This window comes from Tinamus guttatus, unplaced genomic scaffold (genome assembly GCF_059628265.1).
Source record: "Tinamus guttatus ecotype Peru unplaced genomic scaffold, ASM5962826v1 Tinamus_guttatus_pri_ptg000033l, whole genome shotgun sequence".
Taxonomy (NCBI): Eukaryota; Metazoa; Chordata; class Aves; order Tinamiformes; family Tinamidae; genus Tinamus; species Tinamus guttatus.
This window is the reverse complement of record NW_028288567.1, coordinates 6,014,973-6,042,952: the sequence shown is the minus strand read 5'-3', so window position 1 is coordinate 6,042,952 and position 27,980 is coordinate 6,014,973. Positions and strand designations below refer to the sequence as shown.

General features: G+C 47.0%; 1 protein-coding gene across 1 annotated transcript in view; it reads left to right on the top strand.

Annotated features, from left to right (window-relative positions):
- Nucleotides 1-27,980, top strand: part of SPTBN1 (spectrin beta, non-erythrocytic 1) — a 91,583-nt gene that overhangs the window by 20,105 nt on the left and 43,498 nt on the right. The window contains exons 2-7 of the mRNA XM_010218203.2: nucleotides 17,334-17,485; nucleotides 22,401-22,574; nucleotides 23,813-23,904; nucleotides 25,616-25,696; nucleotides 26,429-26,544; nucleotides 27,475-27,587. Of these exons, the coding sequence (XP_010216505.2) occupies nucleotides 17,334-17,485; nucleotides 22,401-22,574; nucleotides 23,813-23,904; nucleotides 25,616-25,696; nucleotides 26,429-26,544; nucleotides 27,475-27,587 (728 nt within the window). The remainder of the gene's footprint in view (nucleotides 1-17,333; nucleotides 17,486-22,400; nucleotides 22,575-23,812; nucleotides 23,905-25,615; nucleotides 25,697-26,428; nucleotides 26,545-27,474; nucleotides 27,588-27,980) is intronic.

Below are 27,980 nucleotides of genomic sequence, written 5' to 3'. Positions count from 1 at the left end.
CTTGGATCTAGTGAAGAGGGGGGCTTTGCTTCAAAAGAGCACATAGGGGTACACTAAAATCACACAGAGCAAGTGCTCAGGTGCTGTGTTAAGCAGAGGTGTGAATTGGAAATGGGCTGAGGAAAACCCTGATCTTGCCTTTCCTAAGGTAGAGAAAATGGTGGGTTTGGCACTGGCAGCTTCACGTGAGGAGAGGAGCATTGTGCCCCAAAATGCTGGGACAGAGCCAAATCAGATGGTGCTCTTGCCTTGCAGGGAGGTGCATGTTAAAGCCATCACAGACTGAAAGGTAGGACTGGGTCATCCCCTGTGCATTTTGGCATTGGGGTCCTCGTGGTCCCCAGAGTGTCCGTGCAAGAGTGACAAAGATGCTTCAGCAAGTTCTCTGTGCTGTGGTAAATGGTGTGAGCTCTCACCCAGGTGAGCTCGGTCTGGAATGATAACCAAGAGATGGTATCGGTGTTCGCTATCGCGCCGCATCTAGGTGTGGAGCCCTGGTTCCCACGGCTAGCTCCTGGGGTGCTCTGGGAGGGTGAAAGGAGCTTGCTGCAAGTGGAGGCAGGACCCCGGAGCTGGTTTGTGGAAAACATGCTGCAGGATGGCTTAGGCAGGCTGCACGCGCAGAGAAACCTCATCCTGTGCGGCGCAGGAATTACGTGTGAAGTAAGACAGAGATCGGTTATACCTGTAAACCGAGGCTGTTGCCTTTGCTGCATTAGCGCTGCAGAATCCTATGGATCAGCTTGGCAGGAGCTGGCAGGAGGAGGTTAATGCAAGTCAGGGAGGAATTTGGAAGCAGATGCCCGCAGCTGTATCAGCTTCCCCGGCAAGGCAAGGCCGTCGCGAGAGCGCCCGTGCCGGAGGGCACACGGCTCCCGGCACGGCGCTCCCGGTGTGTTCCCGATCCATTGGTGTTTATGCATTAGCAGTTCTGGCATCTAGCAGCTTCATCAGTGCCCGCAGGCTAAGTGGGAGGTTTGGTCTGGGCTCCAAGGCTGTGCCATGGGTGCATTTACAGTGGCAATTACGGAGGTAATATCCTTGCGGAGCGGAAAAGCTGGACGCGTGCTCCTGGTCAATCCCGGGAGCAGGGAGAGGCAGATCCCAGAGCTGGGGGCGGTTCTCGACCCTGTGGTGTATGCGCACACACTTATATTAGGTTTTGGTGATATTGGAAGTTGTAAATTTTTAATGGGAACCCTGGATGGAGATGTTTTTATCCTGTTGTTTTTTTATTATTTTATTTTATTATTACTTTTAAGCACTCTTAAAGATAACATGGTTTGCAAAACTTGAGGCCTAGCATAGTGAGCACTGCAGTAATATTGTTTGAGAGGTGATCTGCCTTTCCTGCTAGAGGTGTCTAAGGAGGCTTTAAATCAGTTCGAAACTGGGTTTCCTGGGTTGACACTAATTGCAAGGGAAACTTCATGTAGTGGGGCAGAGCCCAGCGTAGGGGAGGCTCGGGGGAGCTGCCAAAGTTGCATGGAGTAGGAGTTTGGTGTCTTTCCTTTGGGCTGGACTTTGTGTAGCTTCCCTCTTCAGTGACATCTTGTTTCAGGATAAGTTTAGAGTGAGTGCTTTGAAAAGAGGTTTTGTTTTGTTGCCTTCTTTTTTTTCCCCCCAAGCAGAGGGGAAGAAACAGGAACATGCATCACATACATGACTCTGTTTAATCCTCTTGAAGTAAATATTTCACTGGAAGGTGGGATTTCGCTATCAGTACCAAGTGCATGAGAAAGCAGAGCACGGCTGTATGCACGTCCTGGGCGTTTGGGGCAGCAAACGGTGCCCTGGCAGCGGTGCCAGCCAGCAGAGGAGCTCCGGGGATGCGAAATCCTCTGACCTGCAGCAGGTTCGGGGTTGCACTTTCGCCACTTCTATTTTTAAGCGGGCAGTGGTAATCGGCTTCGCTAACACCAAGATCCGTGTGCGTAGATGTGCTTCCATCCGGGCGGCGGAGCGGCAGGGAAATCGCTCCTCTTCCCCTGCTGTGAAGCCAGGCTTCCCCATGGCTCTTTCTGCACCAGCATCTCAGCAAAACTCAGTGAAAGTGCTCGATGAAAGTATTGGTCCACAGTCTTATTCCCAAATCCCTGTTTACATCCAGGGATACGGGGAGGCACCCACTGACCACCCACAAAGAGTCTGCAAGAGCTGCTGAAGTCCAGGCCTGTGTCAGGGCAGGGGGACCTGCTGTTGCACCCCAGCCCTCTGATATCAGCTCGGTGCCCCTTGAAAAGCCCTGGTCTCCACAGTTGTCTTCCTTGCTGCCAGATTCACCCTCTGAAGGGTTTTGCGGGCGCTTGCTAGCAGTGACCTGCATGGCTGCAGGCAGTGATTCCTGAAGGACGTCCTACTTTGTCTGCCAAATTGGGCACTGGAATTTCTTGTCATGGTAATTTCCGCTGGAGGTGAAATGGGGGAAGATTGCGTTTCATTCTGGGTAAAATATGTCTGTTTTGCTCCTCTCCCTCCCCATAGCAATTTAAATTGCAAATAGATTTGTATTTCTGTAGCACGTTTTGCTTGGTTTTATGCCCTCTGTAACCCTTTCAGGGTCTGCGTGTGTCATGGCCTTTTGCTTTCAGTGGCCATATGGACACAAGTTATATAACTAAGTCACTTGAAACTTGCTCAAGTTAAGGTGTTAGGCAGTCTCCAACACAGTGGTTTGAATGAGTATTTCTGTATTATAGTTGGGCCCTTATTCTTTCTAGTGTGGAGCATTTCTGCAGACATATCCAAGTACTAGACTCAGTTTTATAGCATTTTAGCCTCCTGAAACAAAGATGATAACTGAATTTGTGTGGAGTATTCTGTTTCTAGAAATACTTAGCCATGGTTCAGTCTCTGGGGAAAAGGTTATAAAAAGTAGTCTTGCCAACTAATTGAGTTTGTAATTTAGAGATGTAATTTGGAGGAAATGACTGGCTGGGTGTAGTAATAGCATATCCAAGTTCTCCATTAAAATGGACAGTTGAGGCAAATCGCTTGCTAGGATTGCTATTTGATTCTTGACTATGCATGGAATCAACTGGCCAATTTAAACACTTATTTATCTATGCTATGGTTCTTTCTTTATGTTAACGAAATAAAGGCTAAGAAATATCTCATTCTTAGAGAAATAAAATAGATTTTGATAATGCTGAAGCCTCTGAAGGTGTTGGTTTTGTCCATGCTTTTCTCACCTGACCTTTCCAGAAATTTACCTTTCTGGATATGGGTTTTGGTTCTTGTGAAGATACAGAAAGCAAACTGCCACAGAAGCAGGGTATTTCTGCTAAAGTGGTCAGGGTTGATATTTTTGAAAAAATGAACATTTAAATTGGATTTGGCTTCTTACTGAAATAACTGCAAAAATTCAAAGCTTTCAGAGCTGCCTCAGCTTTTCTGTAGTCTGTTCTCCACAATTTCTGTTTAGGTTGTTTGTAATATTTCTTTTTAGCCATGTGTATATAAAAGTTAATTTTAAAGCAAACAAAAGCCCAGGCTGTGGAGCACAGCCTTGCTAAAAAGCCAGTACCAGAGCATTTTTTGTGCCTCTGAAATTGCAAAGTAAACAGTCTCGTAAGCAAATATTTTCACATGTGACAGTAAGAGGATCTTTGAATACCCTGGGGGTGATTTGTTGCCAGGGATGGGACAGCAAAGCAATTTGTGCCATGGTCTTTACTGGTGTAAATCCGCGCAGTGCTGGGTCTAGAAAAGCACTGGTTTGTGCTGGCACAGGGACCGACCCTTTGTGTTTCTGTATTGGGTGCCTTAAATAAGCAAAATTCCAGAGAATCTCAGTGTTTTGCAGGCAGGCTCTAACCACGCAGGAACCCAGAGCCCAATCCTCAATACTTTTCCTATCCCCAAACCCCATATGAGCTGTGGGGTTTGCCATTAGCTTCTGTGGAAAGAGGAGTAAAAGACTACAGCAAATGGTGATTTAAAAAAAAAAAAAAAAGTTCCAAATAATGATACACCTTCCTGGATTCTTTCTCCGATCTATTTTGTGATTTCCTCCTTTTTCGTATATTCTTTTCACCTTTCCCTTTTCTCTTGGATGCAGACTTTGACCGGTAAGCTGAAACGCATGCTGCCTTAGCTAAGGAGAAATGTTGAAGAAAAAGAAATTGCAGATTTGCAGCATCTTGCACTTTTCCTATTTCCTGTACTAAACTGCAGTGCAGGACACGGGTTTAACAGGGTGCTCCCCACAGGCTCAGATCCCACATTTTGGGTAAGAAGGTGCAGTAACCTTTTCTGGATGCTGATCTGAGCCAGCTCCCTGAAAGAGTATTTAATTACGAAGGGCTCTGAAGGTCTTTTTGTTCCTGTTTAAGCAGAATCGAGGAGTATTAAATATCAGTTATTCAATGTCAGTGTATGGCAATGACATTTTTTTTCCTACATGAAAACCAGCGATCTGTCTGTTGAACAATCTGATCTGGGAAAACAGTGGAGCCAAATATCAAGCACTGGCTTCTGTCAACCTGAAAAGCTGTGGGGAGGGAAAGAAAATATGATAAACCAGGACTTGTTTTAGAGTTTGCTTTGTTCTTCCCACAAGAAAGCCAGCCTGGAATTTTGTTTGGAAATGAGTGCCCGGGGCTGGCAGGTGACATCCGTTTCCCTGTCTCACTGCTGGAGCTAAGTGCTGTAATGACTCCAAAGATTAAGACTGTTTAATAGATATTGGACAAACAGTTCCCCTCCCTACGCTGGAAAACCTTGGCCCTCTCGGAGCGCAGGGCCAGAGCAGGAAGCGTCTGGGCCATGAGGTGTTGGGGCCAGCTCTGCTGGTCAGCACGAGGTGCCCGGCGCGGCGTTCTGGGCCCCTCTGCTCCCTCTGGGAGAGGCCTGCAAGGAAGAAAAGTGCTTTGGATTCCGCGGGAGCAGCACTGCAGAGCAGGGGTTTTGGCAGAGGTTGGAGGCCGCGCTCGCCACTTCTGATAGGTCTTGTGAAAGCGCTGGCATTGCCGAGCGACCTTTTAATTCTGGATCTAAATATCTGGGCTTAATGCGGGAAATCCAGATACTTTCACGTTCAGTCAAGTTTGGTTTGTTCATTAAAAAATACGAGCACGGTCCCAGTTACTAACGTGTGACAAACTTGCCCCTGGCAGACCTCGTTTCCCATTTGATGTGTGAAGCAGTAGAATTAAGAGCTCTACTACAAGCAGTGCCAGGTTGCGTCTTAAGATCCAACCTGGGGAGATGGGAGGAATAAGTCATAGATACAAATCCTTAGCTGCATGTTTTGCATGTGCCCTACCTTAGCAAACAGAAGAGCGTCATTGAAAATGGGCTTGCATCAGAATCAAATCCCTTGTCCCTGAAACTGGGAAGACCACAAGAGGCTCTGCTTTGAACTTGTGGGGACAAATGTCAGGACAAATTTTCTGAGGATTTCTCTTTTTTTATTTCTTTATTTGATTGATTGATTTTAGTGTCCGCAGGTAGAATTGCCAGAGAACTGTATATGAAAGGGACAATGTAGAAAGTGTGGTGACAAGTTACAGGAGTTACCTTTCTTTACTAGAGGGTTAATACCACCCTCTAGTCATGAGCACGGGATGCTCTTGTGTCTGTGAAGATTTAAAGAAAAAAAATGCAAAATGTAGCTTTGTTACCAAGAGATTGTTTTTTTTTCTGTGTGTCAGCTACCAAAGAAACCCACAACTTGTTACACAGATTTTTCTCAGAAAAAAAAAGCTTTTGATTTAAGAAAGCTACTTGAATTTAACTCTATGGCCTGGCAAACTCTTCAGAAAGTCAGTTAATAAACTGAGCTCGTTTCTCAGATAATTTAACTCAAGGTAGTCCTGCTAAAGGCACTGAGGTTTCAGCACTGTGCAGTGCGGAGGGCTTTGCTCATAGGATTTCATCTCCAGCATTCAGGCCTGCTCAGTCGTTCTCCTCGGATAACTCCTGCTCTTTGGTCTCAGCTTCTCCACACTGATGTATCATCGTATGTTGGACTCGGTCTTTCCCTTCCCTTCATCAAAATAATAATAATAAAAAAAAACAAGTCTGGTTCTTTGTGTCCATTTCCTCCAGGGAACATTTCCAGTTCTTGAGAACAGTTTGAATATGACTTGATTCCAGGAAAAAAGGGAAAGTGGAGCCATGCCCACCTCATCCATAGTCAGATAATTATTCATTTCATGTCTAGGTGAATCTTTCCAAGCAGTTTTACTGTGTTAGTGCGAGAGCCCTTGTTTTCTAGGGCGTGTTCCTCTTTGGGTCTGTCTAGATAGTCTGGCAATATAAAGGAGGAGACTGAACTGATACTGCAGATGTGACTGTACTTTGGTTGCAATTTAGCATGAGTAACAGTCATCGTGAAATGGCCGTGAAGTAACGCTCTGAATAAATAGAGGAGGTGCCTGCAAACATCAGACCTGAGTTTTGTGCTGAACTTGTGACCTTTGTGCTGTTCTATTCACCGGGGAGTTAAATAATTGGAGCTTACCCTATCTCTAAGTGTTAAGTGTCTCAGGTTATTCAGATGAAAGTAGTTCCTTGGGGCAGCGACGCCTGCACCCCCAGGGTACGTGCAGCAGGGAAGGGGTTGCTTGTGGGTTCGCGCTGACCCTTTGGCTAAGGTCTAATGAGCTCGAGGCTCCAATCTCAAACCCGCAGGAGCTGGAAGTACCGGGAGCTGCCACGGCCGCGGGCAAGGTCTTAGGTCCCAACCCAACATAGGGTGCTGGTGGCAGGAGGGGAAGGGGGCCTCTGCTTTAGCACAAGGAAGCAACTGCAAAAGAAAGAGTGGCTGTGGGGAGGTGTCGAGAGGGATCTGTAGCTCTTTCCTAGGCAAACCCTTGGCTGCTGTAACCTCTGAGCTGGAGCGATAACCCGACCGGATAATCTGACTCTTGGATTTAACATTGGCCGTCTTCCGGTTACACCCTTTCCGACGGATGAGTCTCCTCGACCTTGGAGGAGTAACGTGGTGGCAATTCTGGGTCCTGGGAAGGAGGCAGTTCCCGAGGGCACGGTCATTGGTTTTTATGGTGTTACGTAGAGCTCCGCAGAGCTCTTGTTATATTGGCAGACATCACGTTCTTTGGAAATGAAGTATGGGTCAAGTAAAGGCAGAAAGAGAATAGGAGAATGATAAAGGAAACAAAAAAGAAATTCATAAAAAAGATTTTTCCCACATTGGGGAAAAAATCCAAAATTTAGTTTGTTGACAATTAATAAATGCCATTTTGGTTTTAACAGGTGGATGTACTGTTGTTTGCCAGACGTTGATGGCCATGGCTAAGGCTGCTTTGTGCCACATGTATCTTCCCCGCCCGGGGTGAGCCGTGTGCCAGCCAGGCCCTCTCTGCAGGCACCTTTTCCCAAATAATAGCAGCCAGGAGAGATCCCATCACGGGATGCGTGTGGCAGGGCCAGGACCAGCCTCACGCTGCGAGCAACACAAAGTAGAACAGCGGGCAGGAAAGCATGTTTGCCCTCAGGGCAAACTGAACGAGCCAAATGACCCGAGAAGGCAGGACAGCCCTTGCAGAGCCCGTTTCGGTGGCTCTGGGCCGTCCTCCAGTCTCCACAGCCACTGTTGACTCCAGCCGCACACGAGCACCACTCGCAGCTGTGTGGATTACCGAATGCCACAATACCTTTTGTTTGTGCGCTGCATAAGGAAACTTTCCCTTCTGCCTGGCGCTCCTGTGGCCAAGTTTAAATACATTTGGCACCTTTTGCAGATTGCTGTGGACCTCATGCTCCAGAGGGCATTCATGGTGCGTTTCTGTTGGGTGTAAGCTGCTCGTGGTTTTGTGTCCAGCTTATGTGACCTCCCAGGTTTGGAGACCTGAAAATCGCTCAGTTTTCTCTGTCTTTTTGAGCACACAGATAAGGTGCACAGAGAGACTGTGTAAAAACTGCTGTTCCAAAAATATGTCCAAAGTGTATTTTCAGGTGTGGAGCTTTGATGTCCTGTTGGATTTCAGCAAGTTTCTGGCCACTGTGTTGGTTCTCTTGATTCGTGGGTGCCGGGGGCACATACGTACCGGGTATTTTGGCCGTGAAGGTGTGTGAGATTGTTTTGGGGTACAAGCACACAACTTACTCTCCGTGAGTCCAGGGAGCCTGTTCACATAGGTAAGGCAAATGTGCCATAGTTCTGTGTTGAACTCAGACTTCAAATATTTCTATATGTCATTGAAATCATCTTAACAGACAGTCAGCAACATTAATCAGATACATTTGGCTTTCAGAAGCTCTTAGGCTTTGTCTGTGGCTTTATTAATCTCCATATTTTGTAGCATGTAAAATAAAAACATAACCAGATTTACATTTGGGGAGAAAAAGCCCAGAATATGTGGTGTGACTGCAACACGATTAAGATGGCATCAGTGAAATGACTTTGACTAGGAGTGTTTGAGTGCTGCTTCTGTCAGGTATTGTTGAACACTTGCACTTACTTTTCTTGAGTTGAAGAAAAATTAGAAGAAAGAACAAGAAGGTAAATTATTTGGAGTTCCCATAGGCGACTTTCATGAAGCCACACCTTCATACCCATGCAAAGCTTTCCAGTTTGGGTAGAGATTGCATTGCATAACCCAGTACACTTCACAAATACGCTGTTAAGACTAGAAAAGCAAGTGGCGTTTCTGGCTGAAGACACACTTTTTTTTTTTTTCTCCCATCATTGCATAACTCCAAAAATTGAGAAGAATTTGCCTAATCTTTCCCCATTGTCCCTCAGAAGCAGTTGGGTAAGTGACAGTGCACTGGAATCAAACAGACCAACAGGATAAATCTTGAGGTGAAGAGTTAGAGTGTGTTTGTAGTTCATTTGTCCCTTAGAAGGTGCAGAGAAGCATGTATGACATGGAAAGCCTTAAAGAAAAGCTGTGATACATGCAGTGACTGATCAGCATGTGTTTGTTAGTTTGCTTTGCAGCTTGATTTTTTTGGTTAAGAGGTGAAGGCGTCATTTTTACCTGTTCCCAAAGACAGGAACTCCAGGATTTAAACTGGAGAAGATGGGTTTGTAGATTAGAGCCAGAGCAGATTAGGGGGATTTATTATTAGAAGTTTGTTTCAAATCTCAATAAATTTCACTAATTTTAAGAACTCTTCTCTCAGAAATAACAGCATATTACAAATGCCATAGGCTCCTACAGTTATACAGGTGTTTTTGCTTGTAATCCGCAGTGTTTTTACTGCTATTACTTGCTGTTCTTTCATTGTAGGGGGCACCTTCAGGACTTTGGCTTAGACCCGAGGCACCCTGAGCCCTAGCCTGGCTTACCTGTGGTGATCCTGCTTTATTCAGCACCCTGTTGATACAGGGCAGTGTGTTGTGTTGACTCTACAATATAGCACACAGTTAACATTTGGAAATTATTCCGTGCCCATGGAAACTGGAAGAACTGAGCACATTGTACAGCAGGGCTAGGAAACCAGCCTGTTCAACTGCAACTATTATTAATCCCTGATCAACACAGTGGTTGTTTAAATACATGTTCTCTTCCATTTAAAATACTTTTGTGATAATGAAAATTATAATTTAACAGCAACTAATTACAATAATAACATCTCCTAGCACACAGATTTAATATTTTGAAAGGATTAACTGCATTCATCACAGATTTATTTATTTTCTGTTCATACTTTTCCTTCATTAAAGTGAAATTAGATTTAAACATGAACCCAACAAAGGTTTGGCATTCCTTTCATCTATTTTTTCCTTTCTGATTGCAATGAGCTTTTAAAGAAGCATAGTCAGGGCACACCACCGATTTGACTTCTCACTCCTCCAGGCTGAGCAAACCCGGTTCTGCCCTCGCTCCCCTTCCGCTCCAACCTCCAAACAGCCTGGTGGCCTCCGCTGACTCCCTGCAGTAAGTTCATGTGTCTCGTGCTGAGGAGCCTGGCCCAGGGTTCAGCGCTGCAGATGTGTCTTGCCAGTGCCAAGGCAGGGGAAGGACTCGGCTCCCTCCACCTCCTGCTGCTCTCTTGCTTGCTTGCTTGCCGAGAGCGAGGTTTAGTGCCCTTGCCACAAGGGCGCATTGCTCGTGGTCAGCTTGGCACCCTGCAGGACCCCTAGGTCCTTCTCTGTTGAAGTTCTCCCAGCTGGTGCTGGTGCAGGGGTTACTCAGGCTCCGAGGCAGGACCTGTGTTTGCCTTTGCGGAGCCTCCGGAGGTTCCCATGGGGGCAGCTTTGCAGCCTGTCTCGCTCCTCTGAGCAGCCCTCCGGGGCTGTCAGCTGCTCCCCCATCTTGATGCTATCCTTGCGCTGACCTGTATGTGTGTGCCACCCCCACGTCCAGCTCAGTAATGAAGTTGTTAGCAGGGTTAGCCCCATAATGATCCCTGGGGTGGCTGTATCGCTAGAAACCAGCCATCAGCTGGGCGTTGAACCACTGACCACAACCTGACTGTCCTGCTGTTTTTGCCCCCACCTTGTAGTCTACCCATCTAGTTCTTATCTCATCAGTGGCCATGTCGGAAGAGTACAGGTGAAAGAATCAAAAGCCTTGCTAAAGTCACGCTATTGCTCTACAGATGGTGAGTTTCAGCATCCATTTCCCTGTCCTGATGCCCATCCCTTACTGACTCATCTCCGTACAGCAGTTATAATTTCATATTTCAAAACACCTAGATAAGGAGGCTCCCGGTTTGACCACATAGCTGAACTGTGGAAATAGCAGGTTGCTTGTAGTCATGGGTGTGAGTGCTGAGCTCATGAGCAGCGCAGGCATTAGCTGCAACAGAGGCGAAGAGGAGGCGGACTGAAAGAACAACAGAAACGGAGTTATTAAAAAACAATCGCTACTCTTGTTTTTGCGCTTCTAAAAAATCAGGAAGCCACTATAAAAGCTCTTTCATTCTGCTGGCTTTGCTGAACCCAGGAAGAAGTGAGATGAGCTTTTATATAGAGAAGTACCAGGCATGGGTCCTGCGAGAATGCCAAGCCCTGCTCTTAGCCTTGGTAGTGCTGCAGGTAGTGGGGTGGGCAAGTGTGAGAAACAATGCCACCCTCTTACCGCCCACCTCCAAAACAAACAAGGAAAAATCCCTTGGCACTTCCCTGCATTATGCTGATAATGTTTTTTAAGGGAAAGAGCAAAGACCACACAAGACTGTGCTGATTACTTCAGATCCTGCTGTGACCTCAGTCTTCGCATTGTTCCTCCGTGGGAATTCCGCAGTCAGTGTCTTGGGACGGGCCGATGCTTTTTCCATGCTCCTTTTAATGAAGTGATTTCCCTGTTACCCAAAGGGAAGAGTGGCAACCAGTGTTGTAAAACACTGGGGACCAAATCAGCCGTAAGGAATTTCTTGTCCTTTTATTTTAAATATGAGCAGCACTAAGGTATTTTTCATGCTCTTTTTAAAAGGAGGTCTGTTTGAACTGTATGTTGGACACTCATTGGACCATAAAGTTATTTCTTTATTCAACTGTGCCCTGGCTATTTTGCTGTAAAAACATTTTTGCAGTGTCTTTCTCCACGTACAATAGCTCAGGCTGAGGTCCCTTTGAGCTTTTATTCTCACAGTAGACATTAAGTGTGTGGGCTGTTAGTTGTATTTAAATCAGATGGTGTTTGAAGCTGAAGATGAGTATAGGTGCTTCTACAAGCAGCACCCAGAATGTTTGACCATCTTTAATGATCCACTGGAAAAAGCTGTTCTTTTGCAGCTGCCCTGAAGTTTATTCCAGAAAACAAGAATTCAGCCGCTATCCTACAGTGCAGTGAAGAGGGGTGACTGGTTAAGGTTTATGTTTTAAGGGCTATATGATGTGATATTTTCAGTAGCCAGGAGTTGGTCAGACACGGGAGATATTATCCCAATTTTATCTCCAGTTTCCTTAAGTGACACATGCAATTTGCATAGTTTACACCAATGTAGGGAAAGTTGAGCATATATTCTTCTCTAAGGCAGCTTACATACGTCAGCCTCGTCTTCTGAATTAAAAAAATAAATAGGCCGTGTTCTGCTGCCTAATCTGTTCACCCCAGGTGACTCTTACGTTACATTTATTGCCGTGGGAGACTGTGCAGCGCCCTTCGGCAGACGGACATAGTCGTTCTCCTACGTGAGCCTGAAGCTGCCTTTCAGGAGGTTTATTTTTGCATTGCTGACACCACCATGTCATAAACTCTGTGCAAAAATAAAGACAATGAGAGGGGACCTGCCCTTCCACAGCCCGGAGTGCTTGGCCGGCTACCGGACATTGTTCTGGGCATCATTTTATTGTCTGAGCGAGGTTTAGTGACATCAAAGAGAAAGCGGCAGAACTGTTTTTTTACACACGCTGCATTATTTAGCTTTCCCTCTTTTCTTTGCAGCACGTACTCAGCAGTGAAAGTAACCACGTGATGCAACGTTTAATAGGGAAAGGTAGATATTTAATAGGATTTAAAAGCTGCCCGGTGCTGCCTGGTAAGCGGAGTGGATTGCAACACACGCAGCCTGGTTGTTGAACGTGAGTCGCTGGGTAGCAGAGTCAGGAAAGCAGCAAGGATTTTGCTCCTGCTGAAAACCACCAGCTAACCACAGCATGAGCAAAATCACCTCTTTGCTTTTGCTATCTTTCCTGCTTATGTTCACGTTCAAGCTCTTGTCAAAATCATGTTCAAGCCTGTAAAACCCCCTGCATAATCTCACTGTTTTTGGTGGGAAAGCTCCACCCGTTGTACCTTAAAATATCAGTAACAAACACATGATACCTGCATCAAAAACATCAGCTCGAGCCATTTCTCTTTGTTAAAATACCTGAAAGATTGATGTAGAAGTGCTTTTGTTTTTGAAGTTCCACTGCTTGTTGCTAAGCGTTATGCCCCTGTGTGACTGTATCCCCTATATAAGATCCCCTGGTTTGACTTCTTGCAGGGTTTATTCTCCATTGTTGCTTGCCTGCACACGTGTGTGTCATTCTGCACTTCAGCTTTCTGTTTCTCCTTCCTTTCCTTTTCTCTCAACTCCAATATTCTGCCCTGAGCCACTGCCTACAGCAGCATCTGCTATTTGGTTGTATTGCCTCGCTATTAAAAGGAAAATACTCAGGCATAGGGTGCTTGACTGTTAGGATGAACTTATTTCCTTTTTCTCCCTGGATGATCCCTCTTCCTGCCTTAACTTTCTTTCCTGTTGGTTGATTCCAATATATTTGAATTTAGAATAGGTGAATGTAAATATGTGCTTGGCTGCAGTTGCTTGGGCTTCTTGCGGCTGTGTTTGCAGATACAAGATGTGTGGTAGCTGGGTGTAAAGGCCATTGTTCCGTGGGCCTTTCCCGGGGAAGTGGGGCAGGGGACAGCAGCTCCTGAGTCTGTCATACATGCGCAAAGCCTGGCCTCAGCCTGCCCATGTCCTGTCCCTAGCCTTTATCCAGGTACGTTTCCCTCTGCTTGGGCAGTGAATTCAAGGGATGGGAGCAACCAGCATCAATTTTTTTTCTCCCTAACACTGCTGAAGGGGTGACAAATCAATGAGCTGTCCCTGTGTCCCATCTGCCACCAGCCATGCAGGCAGGTGGGACGAGGGGACCATACAGCAGCCTGTGCGTCACATACAGGGTGAGGACTTGTAGATGTCTCCCCAGTGGATGCATTTTGTACAAGCCTCTGCTCGGGGCTGCCTCGATAGCAGAGACCAGTCGCGCACTGGGGTTATTTCATGACCAGTCAGATGTCCGAAGGGCAGAGCGGCAGCTCTCCCGGTGCAGCCGTGATGCTGCGTTGAAGGCGGTTACGGAGGAGGTGGTTGAGAGGGCCTGGGAGGCCGGGGTTTCTCCCGGCTGGATTCTGGGGCATTCGCTGTGGCAAATCCGCCGCTGCGGCCCTGCTTGCGAGCTCTGCCAGGCCTGATTTACGTGAGGTTCGGTGAACAAACTCCTGCATATTTACTCAACTCCTAAACAAAGTCAGCCCTGGATTCGTCCCGATTGCAGAGCTGAAGTTCGCGAGTCCCCGCGGTATTGTCAAGGGGTTTCCGCAGAAAGGAAATTTCCTTCCGAATGTTGCTCCAAGATAAGTCGGATTCTCCATTATCAATACTGTGGGAGAGCGGCTTCCGCTTCCCTGCCGAGCGTGTTTTGTGCATTGGGCATTTCTCTTTCCCCCCGGGACACAAATGTTTTTGCAAGCTGCAGGACACTCGGAGCTCCACCCGCATCCTCCGCTCCCAGCTTATCTTCAGGATCTGAAAATGCTATTTGGGGAGCTCTGCAAGACATCTGTCCGAGCGATCACGAGACGCACGAGCGGTGCTGCGGGGCCGTCCCTGGAGCGCGTCCCTCACATCCGCGCCGGCAGCCTTCTGCGCAGTGCTGCCGGTGGAAGGTGCCGGCGTCATGCTGTGTGCCTGGCTGCACCTTCCAGCTGCAAGCGCCGCTCCTCGCCGGCGCAGACAAGGGACAGGAGGGACAGGAGGGTGTTCGAGGGTGTCTGAGGGCGGCCGTGCTCCCCACGTGGAGGGTCTCCCCGCCGCCAGCGGCCGCAGGAGGAGGAGAGGGGGCCCGCTGAGGAGCGTCGAGGAGCTGGGAGCCAGCCCAGCCCCTGCACCGCGCGCGGTAAACAGGAAAGGAGGGGGCCTCAGAGCGGCTCACGGGAGACGGGAGAGTAAAAGGGAGAGGCAGCAACTGTGTTTGAACGGGGCTATAAACCCCATGTGCGCTGGGGAGCGGCGCCAGCGGAGCGGGCTCCGCGCGGAGCAGCGCCTGGAGGCAGCGCACCTGTCCCCGTCCCGAGCCCTGCTGGTCACCGAGCAGCTCCGGGGGCGCTTGGGCAGTGCAGGAGGCGTCAATTCCCTCAGGGCTTTTCCCTAGCACCTGGGAAATGCTCTTCTGCAGTGGTTTTGGCCCCACCAGTTGGGTGGGAACTTGGCAGCACCCCCAGATTTTGTATCTCTCGTCTTTAAGCACTTCAGAACAGGGCTCTTGTTATTAAAAGCACACAGTTCCCAGTGCTGTTCTTCCCCCAGCCCGATTCTTCTTAGCATGGTCCCAGATAGAACTGGAGGGCTGTTGATAATCGTAGCGTTTGACCAATGATTTTGGCTTGGATCTCTTCCTAGTGACATTTTTGAGCATTCTCAGGTGTACGAAGGTTTCAGAGATGTCCAATTTTTTATTTTCGGGATGCTGTCCCTCCTTGTATCTGCTTGGGATGGACATAGCTGCAGGAATCCCTCCGTGAGACTCCAAGATCAGCAAGCTCGCAGGGCTGTTTTGGGGCCTGCTTAAGCTGGAGAACCTGGTCATGGCAGGAGTGGTGACCTCGGCCAAGATTTTGCTTCAAAACACGTTTTAGCAAGGCCTGACTGATTCCCTGACTCATTAATTTTAAAAAATGTTTCTACTGACGGCGTAGATTAGCAGACAAGCAGTTGTGCAGTTGTGCAGATACAGCATTCCCAGGAACTCCTTAAAGTGTATTTAAGTCTATTTAAGTATATTTAAGGTTAGCAGAGACTGTGTTTAACTCCTAGGTTACTGTTTCCTCTCGTTAGATGTGTTGTTTTTCTTCCCCGCTTTGATCCAGGCCTGGGCAAGCTGCGGGCGAGGGCTGCAGCAGGCTCGGGAGGTGCTGCAGGGCTGCCCTGCAAGGGCGCTGCTGGGAATGGGACAGGCTGAGGCCCTCCCATTTGCACCCCACGGCCAGCCCCATGGCCAGCCCCGCCGCAGAGGCCCGGGGGCTCCGAGGGCGGCTCTTGCGGCTTCCTCTTTTCCTCCTCCTTCTCCGCAGCAAGACTCTCCTTTGTAGAATGCGAGAAGCAGAAAGCGTAACGCATCACTTTGCTGCAAGCCTGTGGGTGCATTGCCACAAAAATATTTCCCACCTTCTTTGTTGGGTCACGGTTGCTGCTTGTGGGGCAGCTGTGTTCACTTTGAGCCGCTTCCCACCCCCCGGCAGGGCAGCAAAAATAAGTTCAGAAACACATGGGAGGAACCGAAATCTCAGGGTGGGGCTGGTGCAAGGAGATGAAGCGCCACCGCGGCGCTGAGTTGCTCTCCCGCTCTCTTGCTCACCCCTGCTTAACCCGCTCTCTGAGGTCTCTCTTATTTTTCTGCTGCCTTTTCACATAAAAAATAATCCATTTCCCAGCTTTCTAGTCTCTCCAGCTTGTGCCTGGCCGTGCTGAGGAAGCGCCTGCTGCTGGGAAGAGGCCGTGGAGATCCTCCTGAAGGAAGGCAGCCCCTGACACTGGGCTGGTTAGGAAATTTCAGTTCCTCTGCACTGCCATTAGCATATTCTGTGCCTAAAACCATGCCCAGAGTTTTAAGGAAGGGGTGCCTTGCATTTTTGTTTAGGATTTGCAATCTTCACATTGTGTTTCTGAGAGTGACTCCAGACTTCCAGAGCCCCCAGTGGGAGGTTTGGATGCTCCGGCACTTTGGAAAGCAGAGCTCTTCGTTTGGGTGTCTAACGATGGACTTTGGAGTCTGGGTTTGGGCACCTGTGTTTTGACAAAGCTGGTACTTCCCAAATCAGTGAAAGGACTTTTTGCTAACTAGTAAGGGGTTGATCCAAAGCCCTTGGCAAAAGGCTTTAGCTGCAAGGATGTGTGATATATTCTGCCTGAGAAACATTTGCTGCTTGGCAGATAACTACTTAAGAGTTTATGAGTTAATGCGGGCTGCAGTGAGCGTGTGCATTAAGAGAGCTCTCTCAGACAGTGTTTTCCCATATGAACAGTTGTGAAAGGTTCTGGGAAGGGAAGGTGGAAAGAACCTATTTTTCTATGGCTTAAATAAATGGAAGCCTATTTCAAACATGCAGCTGTGGGAAGGTTCATCTTGACATTGTGTGAGTGCGGATATAGATGTGGTATCTGCAAATAAATATTGTAATTCTGAGGAGAGAAAACAAATGAGAAGCTTTGGTCTCTGCTCACTTTTATGCCTGTTCTGTTCCTGTGCTAATGACTGCTGCTCCTTCGGAGGATCCACTGGGGCCTTACGTGTATAGTCAAGAGCAGAAGTCTGCCTTGGTGGAAGATAACTCTTGAGCAAATTACTGGACACTTTGCTCAGTGCAAAATGGCTCTTACGTTGTAGCGCTACAACTGACCTCTTCACATCTTAAGAAAGCTGCTTATATAAGCAGCCTGTAAGTCTGCAATCTACACTCCAGGGATATTCCAAAGACAGTGACTCAGTAAAATTCCCAGTGACACTAGAAAATGTCACAGAACAGGAAGGTGGATTTTCAGTGGGAAGTCTCAATTTCTGCAATGATTCTGATTTTTAAAAAAAGGATTTTTCATTTAAAGACATTTTAGGCGTGTCTTAGACATGTCTGAGAATCACGTTCTCGTGTAGTTACATACTCTGATTTATTTTGAGTAATGTCCTGTTGTTTTCCAAACAGATGAGCGTGAGGCAGTTCAGAAGAAGACCTTCACGAAGTGGGTTAATTCTCACCTGGCACGCGTATCCTGCAGGATTACAGATCTCTACACTGACCTCCGTGATGGAAGGATGCTCATCAAACTTCTGGAAGTTCTCTCAGGAGAGAGACTTGTAAGTGCCTGCTTGTTTACATTCACAGCATTTTTTTTGAACCTTTTTGTTACCAAAAAGAAAAAAAAACCCACGAGTGAGCTCTTGGCTCAGCTGAAGTCCAGCAGAACTATCAGATTTTATATTTGAGAGGGTTCCCTGGCCCCTTAGACCGTCTTTGTAGCTCTGGTGTGTGCGTTCCCGGGCCCTGTGGCCGGCAGCCCCTCTCTGCGCTGGTAAACGCAGCTGCTGGACGGAGGCAGCTCCGAGCTGTCCGCCCGCCCTGAGACACCCCATCCCCTGGGATCCCCTGGGCATCGCTGGGGACCGCGCGCTGGCGAGGGCCAGGTCCGTGCTGGGGACCTGTGGCGGTTCTAACCGCGTTACGAATCATAGCCCAGTGATCAGAAACACTCCTGCGCGTACCTGGGTTTGCTAGGATAGATAAAACCTGGATTTTCTTTGGCTAGAGGTATGCCTGAAGTAAATAATGGGTTACATTCTTTCTTTGGGTATGTTGAGAGAATCCTCTTGATACCAGCACAAGGGGCTGGTGGGTAAGAAAATGCCCAGAGTTAAAAATTCTGCTGCATGACAGGAAAACTGGACTTCAGTCAATGTCTAGGTATCAGTTTTTCCACTCAGTTCCTTAAATGATGGCCATGTTCTTAACAGCCTAATTTAAAGCAATCTTTTCAAAGAAATACAGGTCTTTAGCTAAGACCCAAGGCTGCATGAGGTTGCAGCTGTGTAATCACTTGTCATCAAGCACTCCTATTAATGGAAGCCCCATGGCTTAATACCCTGAGTAATGAGTTGAACAGATGGCCCTCAGTGTAGTATCTGTACAGTAAGGCAGGAGGGAGAGATTTCCAAATGCATCTGTGGTGGTCAGGAGACTCTGACACACACAGAAGAACTCAGTCCTGGTGCTCTGCAGGTGGAGGTAAATACTTGCCATGTTTGTCAACTGTATGTTCCTCCAAATATGCTTCTGTCTCTGCCAAAGAAATTACTTCAGCGAGGTTTTAGTGCTGGATGTACTCACTACCAGTAGCACACTTGCAGACATAGAGGAATAGCTGACACAAGTGTGCACCATTATTTAGCAGTTCAGGCTACGTCTGCCACCTCAGCTTAAAGCTTCGTGTCTGCCCGCTAGGACCGGACTCTCAGTGTCAAGTAGCAGTAGGGGAGCTCCGACCAGTCAGTCATGTAGCTCCCACTGCGTGATTCATTTACATTTTTCACTCCAGGTTTTGAAAAAAGCAAACTGTGCTTACGCACCTCTTCAGGCAGGAGGGTGCAGCAGTCACTGGGCGAGAGTGCTGGATCTGCACTTGCATCATCGTCGCATATCGCACTGACAGCTGCCAGTGCTACCAATTCTTACTCTAGCTTGGTTATCTCGGCCTCAGGATGGAGGACAGCAGTCTCTATTTGAACAGCACATTCCACCACACCTTCCTCCGCAAACAAGAATCCAGATAACTCAGTTGACTAAACCTTGAGACAATTACACACGCTAAAAATATGCTAGCAGGATCAGCATGTAATATTTACTTGTGGACATTCTCCAATCTTTTGGAATTTGTTTCAGTTGCTAAGTTCTGGCATTTCCATGCCACCACAGCAGAAGTGTAAAGGCATTATCTTACCCAGAAAGCCTAAAATCAAGATGAGAAACCTCAAATGGGTAGAATGGAATAAAGAGACACAGAAACTAGCCCAGATCAATATTGGAATGCAGTGTATTTACTCATGCAGTAGGATGAGCAGAATTTTATTCTTGCATTAGAGACTATGACTCAGATTCCAGACCTTGAACCATATACTTGGGAGGACGTTCCTGTATATAGGATGCTAATCTGGGAAACAGAATTCCTCTTTGCCCTCCCTAAGACTTCCAGCCATGTTTGAGTAAACCCTGCATTTTTCAGAAGGTCTGATACCTGCTGACTCTGAAAACCTAGAATCATTGAAGCTACTGGGGAGCCTCCAAGTCAGTGCGTGTGAAAGAGCTTCAGTTCTCAAAGCGTCTCTGTTGTGCTGCTTTCCCTGCTGAGAATCCTGTGAGTTCCCTAGAGCTTGTTAGGTCAGTCACTAAAACTGGGGCAGTACTTGGGCTGCTGAAGGTCTCAAACCACTGTCTGTCATTGACAGGGTTGACATTTCCCTTCTCTTTCTGTATATGGTCCCTGTCCATTTGTTGTCTCTGGTTTCAGACCGTAAGTTGGCTTGACATAGACTTTCACAACCATCTCCATCAGGACAGGAATATCTGGTGATCGTGAATAGTAGTATCACTAATAAATAAAGATAACTATGTAAGTTGTTTGGAGCTGAAGACATGAGTTGCTCATCTGCAGCTTCCTTTGGTCACCCAGTGCCTTCAAAATATAAGGGCAACACTTATATCTTCCCATTTTCTCTCAGTTGATTTCCTAGTCCAGACTTTAAATATTTAAGGTCCTCAGAGTGGCACAGTATTCGCAAACAAGATGATGGCATGCCATAGCCTTGCTGATCAAAGTGGGAAAGAACCCAACCAATATGAAAAGACAGTTGTGATTTTGTTTGGGCACATTGTTAAACAGCTTCTCCCAAAGAGAAAAATAAAACGGAGACTTGTTTTACACATAAAATTAAGCATTGATCTCCGTTTCTTCCAGAAGCAGATAAAGGCTCGGTAATTTCTTTAGAAATCCGGCATGCTCAAAGGTCAGACTGTTTAAGCAGACTCTTCGCAGTGAATCCTCCATGTCTCCTGTTGGGCGAGCAGGAGCTGGTGGGCTGCTCTCCAGGCCGTTTCTGACTGGGATGTGTGGCAAGGGCAGACCCACCTTGTACAAACAGATCTCAGGCTTCTCTTCCCCTTCTTGTCAAAGAGCGGGAGGTGAAAACCTGTATGACCTGCCTATGCAGATCCTCTGGGAAGTTTCACCCTCGGTCTTTTGGGACAGTTTGGCATCACGGTCTGTTTCTGTGCAGGGTTTTGAAGTGGCTTCTCAGACCCTTAGTAAGTCCTAGTTTGAATTGCCCTAGTAGTAAGCTGTTGTAGTCCCAACAGGGAATTTCTGAGCCAGGAAGTCCATCCAGAAGTCACTGTGGCAGTAGAAAAGTCAGCCTTTGCCTGCCCTGCGGGGGAGCTGAATATGCTCTCTGGATCAGAGGAAATGTATTTGCACTAATGGAAACCATGGATGGGTCACTCTGCTGATTTCTTTAGATCAGAAAGGAGCAGCTGCTGCAGAGAAACAAAACTTTCCTGCCTCCACGTGCGATGAGGCAGCAGGAGCTTAGGTGAAACACAAGGGCACACGCAGAGGAGCTGCGGGCAGCAGGTGACAGCGTGGGGAGGAGAGAGGAGATGGGGACTGCCCTGCTTCTGTCTGCGCCACGGTGAGCCGGGCTGGGCTGCCCTGAGCTGGATCAGAGTTGATTTTTATGTGATTTATTATGTGTCCTCTGCTGCAGAACTTTTGTTCTTCTGGAGAGAAAAGTCTTGCCGGTAATCGATGGTCATGTTTCCTGCCTTCTTCATCTCAGAGCAAGTGGTCATAGAGGTGGTGGGAACAGGCGGTCTCAGGACCTAACCAAAAACCTGTGGGGAATGGTGTGACCTCTGTCACCTTGGTGCTGGAGCTTCTGGCAGCAGCAGAGGCGTTCTGGAAATGTTTCCTGCTAGATGACTGTGCACTAGAGCCTAGTGGAGTTAGTGAAAGAGAAGGACTCCTCCAGCTTGCAGGAGAGCAGGGTCAGGTCCAACGCCCGAGGCAGGAGCCCCTCCTGTGTTTGGGGAACGCGGCGGTAAAAGCAGCCCGCCCCGTGCAAAGTGCAGGTGCGGAGCCGGGGCCGCTGCTCCCTCCCCACGGAGCCGCTCGTCCTCCGCAGCGTGCACGTCGGGCGAGCGTGGATCCGCGCGCCGGCCTCGCGCCATGGGCAGCCCCCGCAGCAGGGCGGCGGATGCGGGGCCCGAACGTGGCTCGAGAGCGGGTTTTGTCTCCGCTCGGCCACAGCCGGTTGCTTGTGCTCGCTGCGGGCCCCTTAGGGGCTGGCTGAGCAGCTTTGGTGACATCCCAGCGAGCACCGGACAAGCTGTTCAGCTGCAACGTTTATCTGCAGAACAAAGTTCCTTTCAATTCAGCTTTACAGCTGGCTTTTACATGCTCTTAATATAGTCACAGCTTCTTTCATTTACACTACGACTTCATAAAAATTCATTACTTTTGTGTGGCTGGGTTTTTTTTGTATTATTTTTCCCCTCTATGGAGAAATTATTTGAAATAGATCTTTTATTTCTATAACATCTGTCTGTCTTTTAACTGCTCAAAAAAGGCAATGAAATTTATTTCTTAAGGTGTTTCATTGACTAGCTTAGGGTCCAAATCTACTCTGCCTTTTAGGAGAATGAGCACCTGTATTGGCAGTTGTTCTCTGAACCATTGCCAGTTCCTTTTAGTGCGTTATGGGCTTGTTTCATATCTTACTCTTTGCAGAATCTTTTTTGTTTTTAACTGTGTGGGGACTTGTGCTGGTGAAAAGAAAAGAATGTTTTAGGGAAATGTAATAGGCAACAAAAGTGAATATTCCCTCAGATAGGGCATGAATAGACTAGACTGAAAAACTGAAGGGAGTAAACAGGCAGAATAGTTTAAAAAGCAAATTAAATTGGCTTTGGCTGTTCAGAAATTGCTGCTGTTCTTAGTGAGGTCCGTGGGTTATACTTGGTACCTGTCGCCATGCAGCTGTGCTGGTCCTTACCAAGAGGTGAGCAGCCCTTGAATCCGAAGAACAAATATTTGTCATGCAAAATTTGGAAAACAGTATTTCTGACTGGTAGTGGCCCAGCCTGCGTGGACTGAACAGTTAGCAAGCAGCTTTTGTCCTTGATCTTAGTGTAATGCATGTTTCCCTTCTCCCTTTTGCCTTCTAGCCCAAGCCAACTAAGGGACGGATGCGCATCCACTGCCTGGAGAACGTTGACAAAGCCCTTCAGTTTCTGAAGGAGCAAAGAGTGCACCTGGAAAACATGGGCTCTCATGATATTGTGGATGGAAACCACCGGCTGACACTGGGCCTCATTTGGACCATTATCTTGCGATTCCAGGTAATGCTGTCTACACGTGCACACATTTTCTGTGCTTGTTTGTAATACGTTTTCCTATCCTTATTAAGTGTGGAGCATTCCCAAGCCCCGCAGCTTGACGGAAGTGAAGGGTGCTTAGCATCTGGCAGAGCGTGCTCCGGAGCAGGACAGGGTAGAAATTAATCTTAACACCCAGGGTGTTGCTGGTCTGTCGTGATGGCCAGTGGGAGTTAGAGGCTTAGGTTTCCTGTGTGCAGTGTCATATGCTTTTGTTTTCAAAGCACTAATAATCTTGAAACCCCAGAACCCAAACAAACTTGGTTTTATTTTTATTTCCAGAGAGTCAGATCTTCTAAATGCTTAAAATAACACCAGGTTGTTTGTAAAGCTATCATGTTGCTGTTTTAGCTTGGATTCTTAATATGCGTGCAACCTGCCTCTCTTGTTACTGTTGAGAGCCAAACATCTCTCTCAAAGACATTTCGACATTTTAGCTTTTTTTTAAGCTTTGCTTTAAACTGTATGCACAATTAGGAGGGGTATTTCATGCTCTTCAGATCCATAACAAATGACAGGGAAGGAAGGAAATTCCTGCCTGACTGGAGGGTATCTCTGGCTGGTCATGGGGGCCCTGCACTGAGGCTCTTCATGCAGATCCAGGGAACACTTTCTAGGGAGGATTAAAATGGAAGATCCATTTGCCTCACTGGTAGTACCTGAAACTTACTTTCAGTACCTGACAGTAAGAACTATTGGACTTTTTTCTTTCCTTTTATAAAGTAGATAATGAGAATCCAGAGTATATCTTTGTGATACTGAGGAATAGACTGTTTCCTGAAAGCTTGGAAATGCATTTGCTCCTATGAAAGTCCTGGTTAGGATTTACCTCCGAAGGACTCCACAAAGCTGAATGTGCTCAACAGGCTGTAGGATGCATCTAGCACCTTGTAGGACGAGCTGCTGCATAAAATACGTTTTGCCTTCACAGTTGGAAATAATTATTCTGGTGAAGTTTAAACTTTTCTGTCTATGGGCTAAACAAATAGTAATCCTCCAGGAAAATAAAGGTAGGTGAAACCTCCTTTTGACATGATGGCACTTAAATGAAGAAGAGCCTTATGTGCTCCTCCCTTCCACTTGGGTCATCTTAGATTTCCTTTGTTACTTATGATCTGATATAACTTTATTTCATCTTTTCAGAAAAGACAAAAACTATTTTCGGAGGGGTGAGCTAACTAAAACTGCTTTGTTACTTTCAGATACAAGATATCAGTGTTGAAACTGAGGACAATAAGGAGAAGAAATCCGCTAAAGATGCTTTGCTTTTATGGTGCCAGATGAAGACAGCTGGGTGAGTGTAGATTAAGTGATTATCTATAAAGTTCTTCTAACAGCATTCGGAATTTTCACCGAAATCACTTTAAATGGGCAAACATGTATCTCTCTTTAAATGGATTGAACCAAGAGGAGTGAATTGATGTTTTACAAGTCAGAAAATTCTGGATCAATTCTATGATTTTGGATTCTGTATGATAAACCTAAGTCTGAAAATCAACCATTTACATTCATGTTCTGAACAAATAATGATACTTTGGATGTTTACTACCAGCATTTCCCCTTTTCCCTTTATAGCAACATATAGATACGCATAAAATAGCTTTTTTAAAAAAAAAAATCAGAAGCTTTGTCCAGTCTGCAGTTCCTTTGGAAGTTGTGGCAGTTGAGTCCTTTCTTGTAAAGAGTGATTTACCATTTGTGATATGTTCAGTTGTTATTATAAGAGTGAAGTGAATTTGATCTGAGTCCCAAGTTTCTATTTTTTTTATCATGCAATCTAGGAAAGATATATAGGGACCAGTCCTGTGTCATGTAAGTTACCATCAAATTCTCCCTTTTGACTACAGCTGACGTGTCTCGCAGACATATGTCTTTTCTATCTCTATTCAGCATAATGCAGTGGGATCCACCCAGCAGGGTGGATAAAAGACCAGCAAAGATGAAGGTTAGTCTCCTGTCTTGGCTGAATCATCTGCTCTGAAGTAGAAGCTGGTGGAAGCAGAATGTGTTGCACAGAATAAATTTTGAGAGCTGTAAGGAAAATAAAACTACTTGGCTGCTGGTTCTTGCTGTCTGGTTATGGTTTGACCACATATATTTCTAGCTTGAGTTTAAATGTCTGTCATTATTCTATTTCTTCCAATATGAAGAGTATATTTCATAAATGAAAATACCTCCAAAATGTCCTTCCCAAACAGTAACCTTCTTGCGTAACTAAATATCCATTATTTATAGGAATTCAATATGTTTCCCCCATGAAACATGGATGACCATGTAATTAATGAAATGGGCTCTTTTGCATTATTCTAGTTATACTTTGTCTCCTCAAGATCTTCATTAAAATGGTCCTCTGAGCAGCCTGTGCTTTTTTAAGACTCCTAAATTACCTGAATCACCAAGCAAATTAACTTTCCCTCTATTTATACATGGCAAGGTGGCCATCACATACATCTTGTTTAAAAGTCAGGTGGTCATTAGTGTCCTTGAAGCTGCCCATGGTAGCAGATCATCTCAAGAAAATCTCCTTGTGTCACTGCTCCTGTGGCACCTGCAGCCGTCAGAAAAGGTTTGGCTCATCCCTTTTCATCCCTCTGTTCCTGTTCTTCTCCTAAATTTCACACTTTGAATACCTCTTCAGTTCCTTGCCAGCAGCTCAGTCAGGAATGGGCATTAGACTTGCAGGGTTTCAAGTTCATAGGCTGCAGATTGGACAGCAAGTTATAAAATAGTAGCTTCAAAGTGATTTCTCCGAAGGACATTTAGAGCCTTTCTTGCAGAATACCTATAAATTCTGCTGGGCTTACAAGAATAAATGAGATGTTCTTACCTCTGCTGTTCTTCTCATTAGGAAACAGTCATGGATAACGGATAGTCCATGGTGGGATGGCACTGTCCTGCCCTTATGTTTACAAAAAATTTAGCACTGCTGCTTTTAGTGACACGGTGGAGGAGCTGCAGCAAGGATGATGTATTGATTGTTCTGGTTTTGTTTTGCGTTTTGTCAGTTATCCCAATGTCAACATTCACAACTTCACGACGAGCTGGAGGGACGGGATGGCTTTCAACGCACTGATACATAAGCACAGGTATGTGTGAGTAAAAGTCTTTATGGATTTGGAAGCTTAAGCTGTTGCACTGCACACTGTGTCTTGCAGTTACTTTGCAGCCTAATGTAAAATCTGTGGAGGGGAAGAGGTGAAAAATTGTGGAGCAAAACAGCGTCTTGCTTTTCACTGTCGTGGTCACTGTGAGCTCACCTGGGCAGCAGCTTCTCACATTGCAAGTCAAAACAGCTTTCACATCTAGCTTCAGGAGGATAAATTATACATGTGAGATTGTCTTGCTTTGTGACTGACCAAGTTAGAAAAAGGTTTTATACCTTCGTGAGTAACCTGTGATCTGGCCAAACAGCATGGAATAAGGGGGGCAGGAGGGAAGGAAATCCCTCTGAGAGGGGTGACAGGCTTCAGTGTGGCTAGAGACACTATACACCAACAAGGTTGTCACATGAAGTTAGTGGGACAACTTGCATGGTTACAGCAGGACAAGGAGAGACTACCTCAGCCAGGATGTGACTCTTATCCCTGGGAAACTCTCCTCGTTTTTGTCTCAGACTCGGTTCTGCTGCGCTGGCATAGGCCAGGCATTACTTGACTGCCTTAATATTCCTGTTCAAATGCAGAGGGCAACTGGGGTAGTGAAACCTCAGTGGTGCGGGGAGCAGGTTTTCTGAAGGCTGCAGATTTTATTTCATTTGTTCGTTAGAGGGTGGCTGCTCTCTGCCTTGGGAAATCTAAAGAATTTTCCATCCTGTCTAGGCCTGATCTGATTGATTTTGACAAGCTGAAGAAGTCAAATGCACACTACAATCTGCAGAATGCTTTTAACCTTGCAGAGCAACACCTTGGTCTCACTAAGCTCCTGGACCCTGAGGGTAAGATCTCCTGCTGTTTCAGCTCTTTTCTGCTACCCCTCCTTATCCCAGGGTGCTGTTTGGTGACAGCTCTGTGCGCGGGCGGAGGGAGCAGCTGGATGCTGCTGACTCACCGGGCAGGAGAGGAGGCAGGATGTCTTCTGCAGAGGGCTGAGCAGCGGGAGCACAGCAGCTCCCAGTCCTGAACATGTATCCCCCCACCAGCAAGGTCCCTGGGCTGCCCATGTCTGCAGAAAACTGTTGTAGTGAGCAGCACCCTTCTGGCCTGCACGGAGAAGCAGTGTCTGTAGGCCAAAGGATGAGTAATGTGGACTTCACCAAAGTGTGAGCAGCTCGGCCCGCACAAAGCCGCAGGCTGTGGGGGTGCGTGTGCCCGCGGCCCAGCGGGAGGGCTCATGGTGAGGGCTTCCGTGTCGCAGCGCACGGAGAGGTCACGCGCTTGAGCGCGTTTCTTCTTGCCGGTTTTTCCGGGCCTGAGGATTGCTGTGGGAGAGGAGAGGGTTTATTTTCCACCTGTATCTCGCAGAAACTTATCCTGGGCAGACACACCATTCCTTGTGAGCCTCTCTGTGTGCAGACAGGGCAGCGTCGGCGCTGCCGCCCCGCTCGCACGCGGGCACGAACTGTGTTCCTGCACGGGCTGTGGCGAGCCCGGCACCTGCCTCGGGTGCCCTTTAGCCACAGAGCACGAGAAGGAGAGCGGGCGAGGGGCCCTTCTCGGTGATGGAGGTCAGGGCCCCCCAGTCCGCACAGTCCAGAAGGTGCTCAAAGCTGCTGGACTCGCTTCTGACAAGGACCCAAGTGTTAGGAGCTGGGCTGCCCCTGGACCCCGCTCTCCGACTCTTGAGCGTGTCCTTATTGGATTATTTGCTCTGCAGTTTTAGCCCCCACATCTGCAGTGTGCTGAGACAACTCTTGTTTGGTTTTCAGATATCAGTGTTGATCACCCTGATGAGAAGTCAATCATCACCTACGTGGTGACATATTACCACTACTTTTCTAAGATGAAGGCCTTAGCTGTCGAAGGAAAACGTATCGGAAAGGTTTGCACGTTCAAATTATCTGTTGTTATAAAGCAGTTTACATCATTCTATTATTTGTTTTTATTGTTGGGTGTTGGCCTTTTAAGAGTCCATTGTATAGTAGTTTTTAGTTTTGCTTTTGAACATCTTTTAAACATTGAACATGACTCTTAGGGGATATTTAATTTCCAGCTGTCTCTCATTGGAAAACATTTGGCCAGTGTAAATGGCCGTTTATTTTTGTCTGTTAATTTTGCATCAGTGCTGCTTTTCTTTTCTCATTAATTGCCCCTCACCGTCTGGCTCCTCTGACTTTCTTCGGGAGCGCAGAGGGGTGTCTCATTTAGAAATGTGCAGTCACTCGCTGCCTTTTGGCAAGGCTGCCACCGTCCTCCCAGCTGGCAGACTGAACGT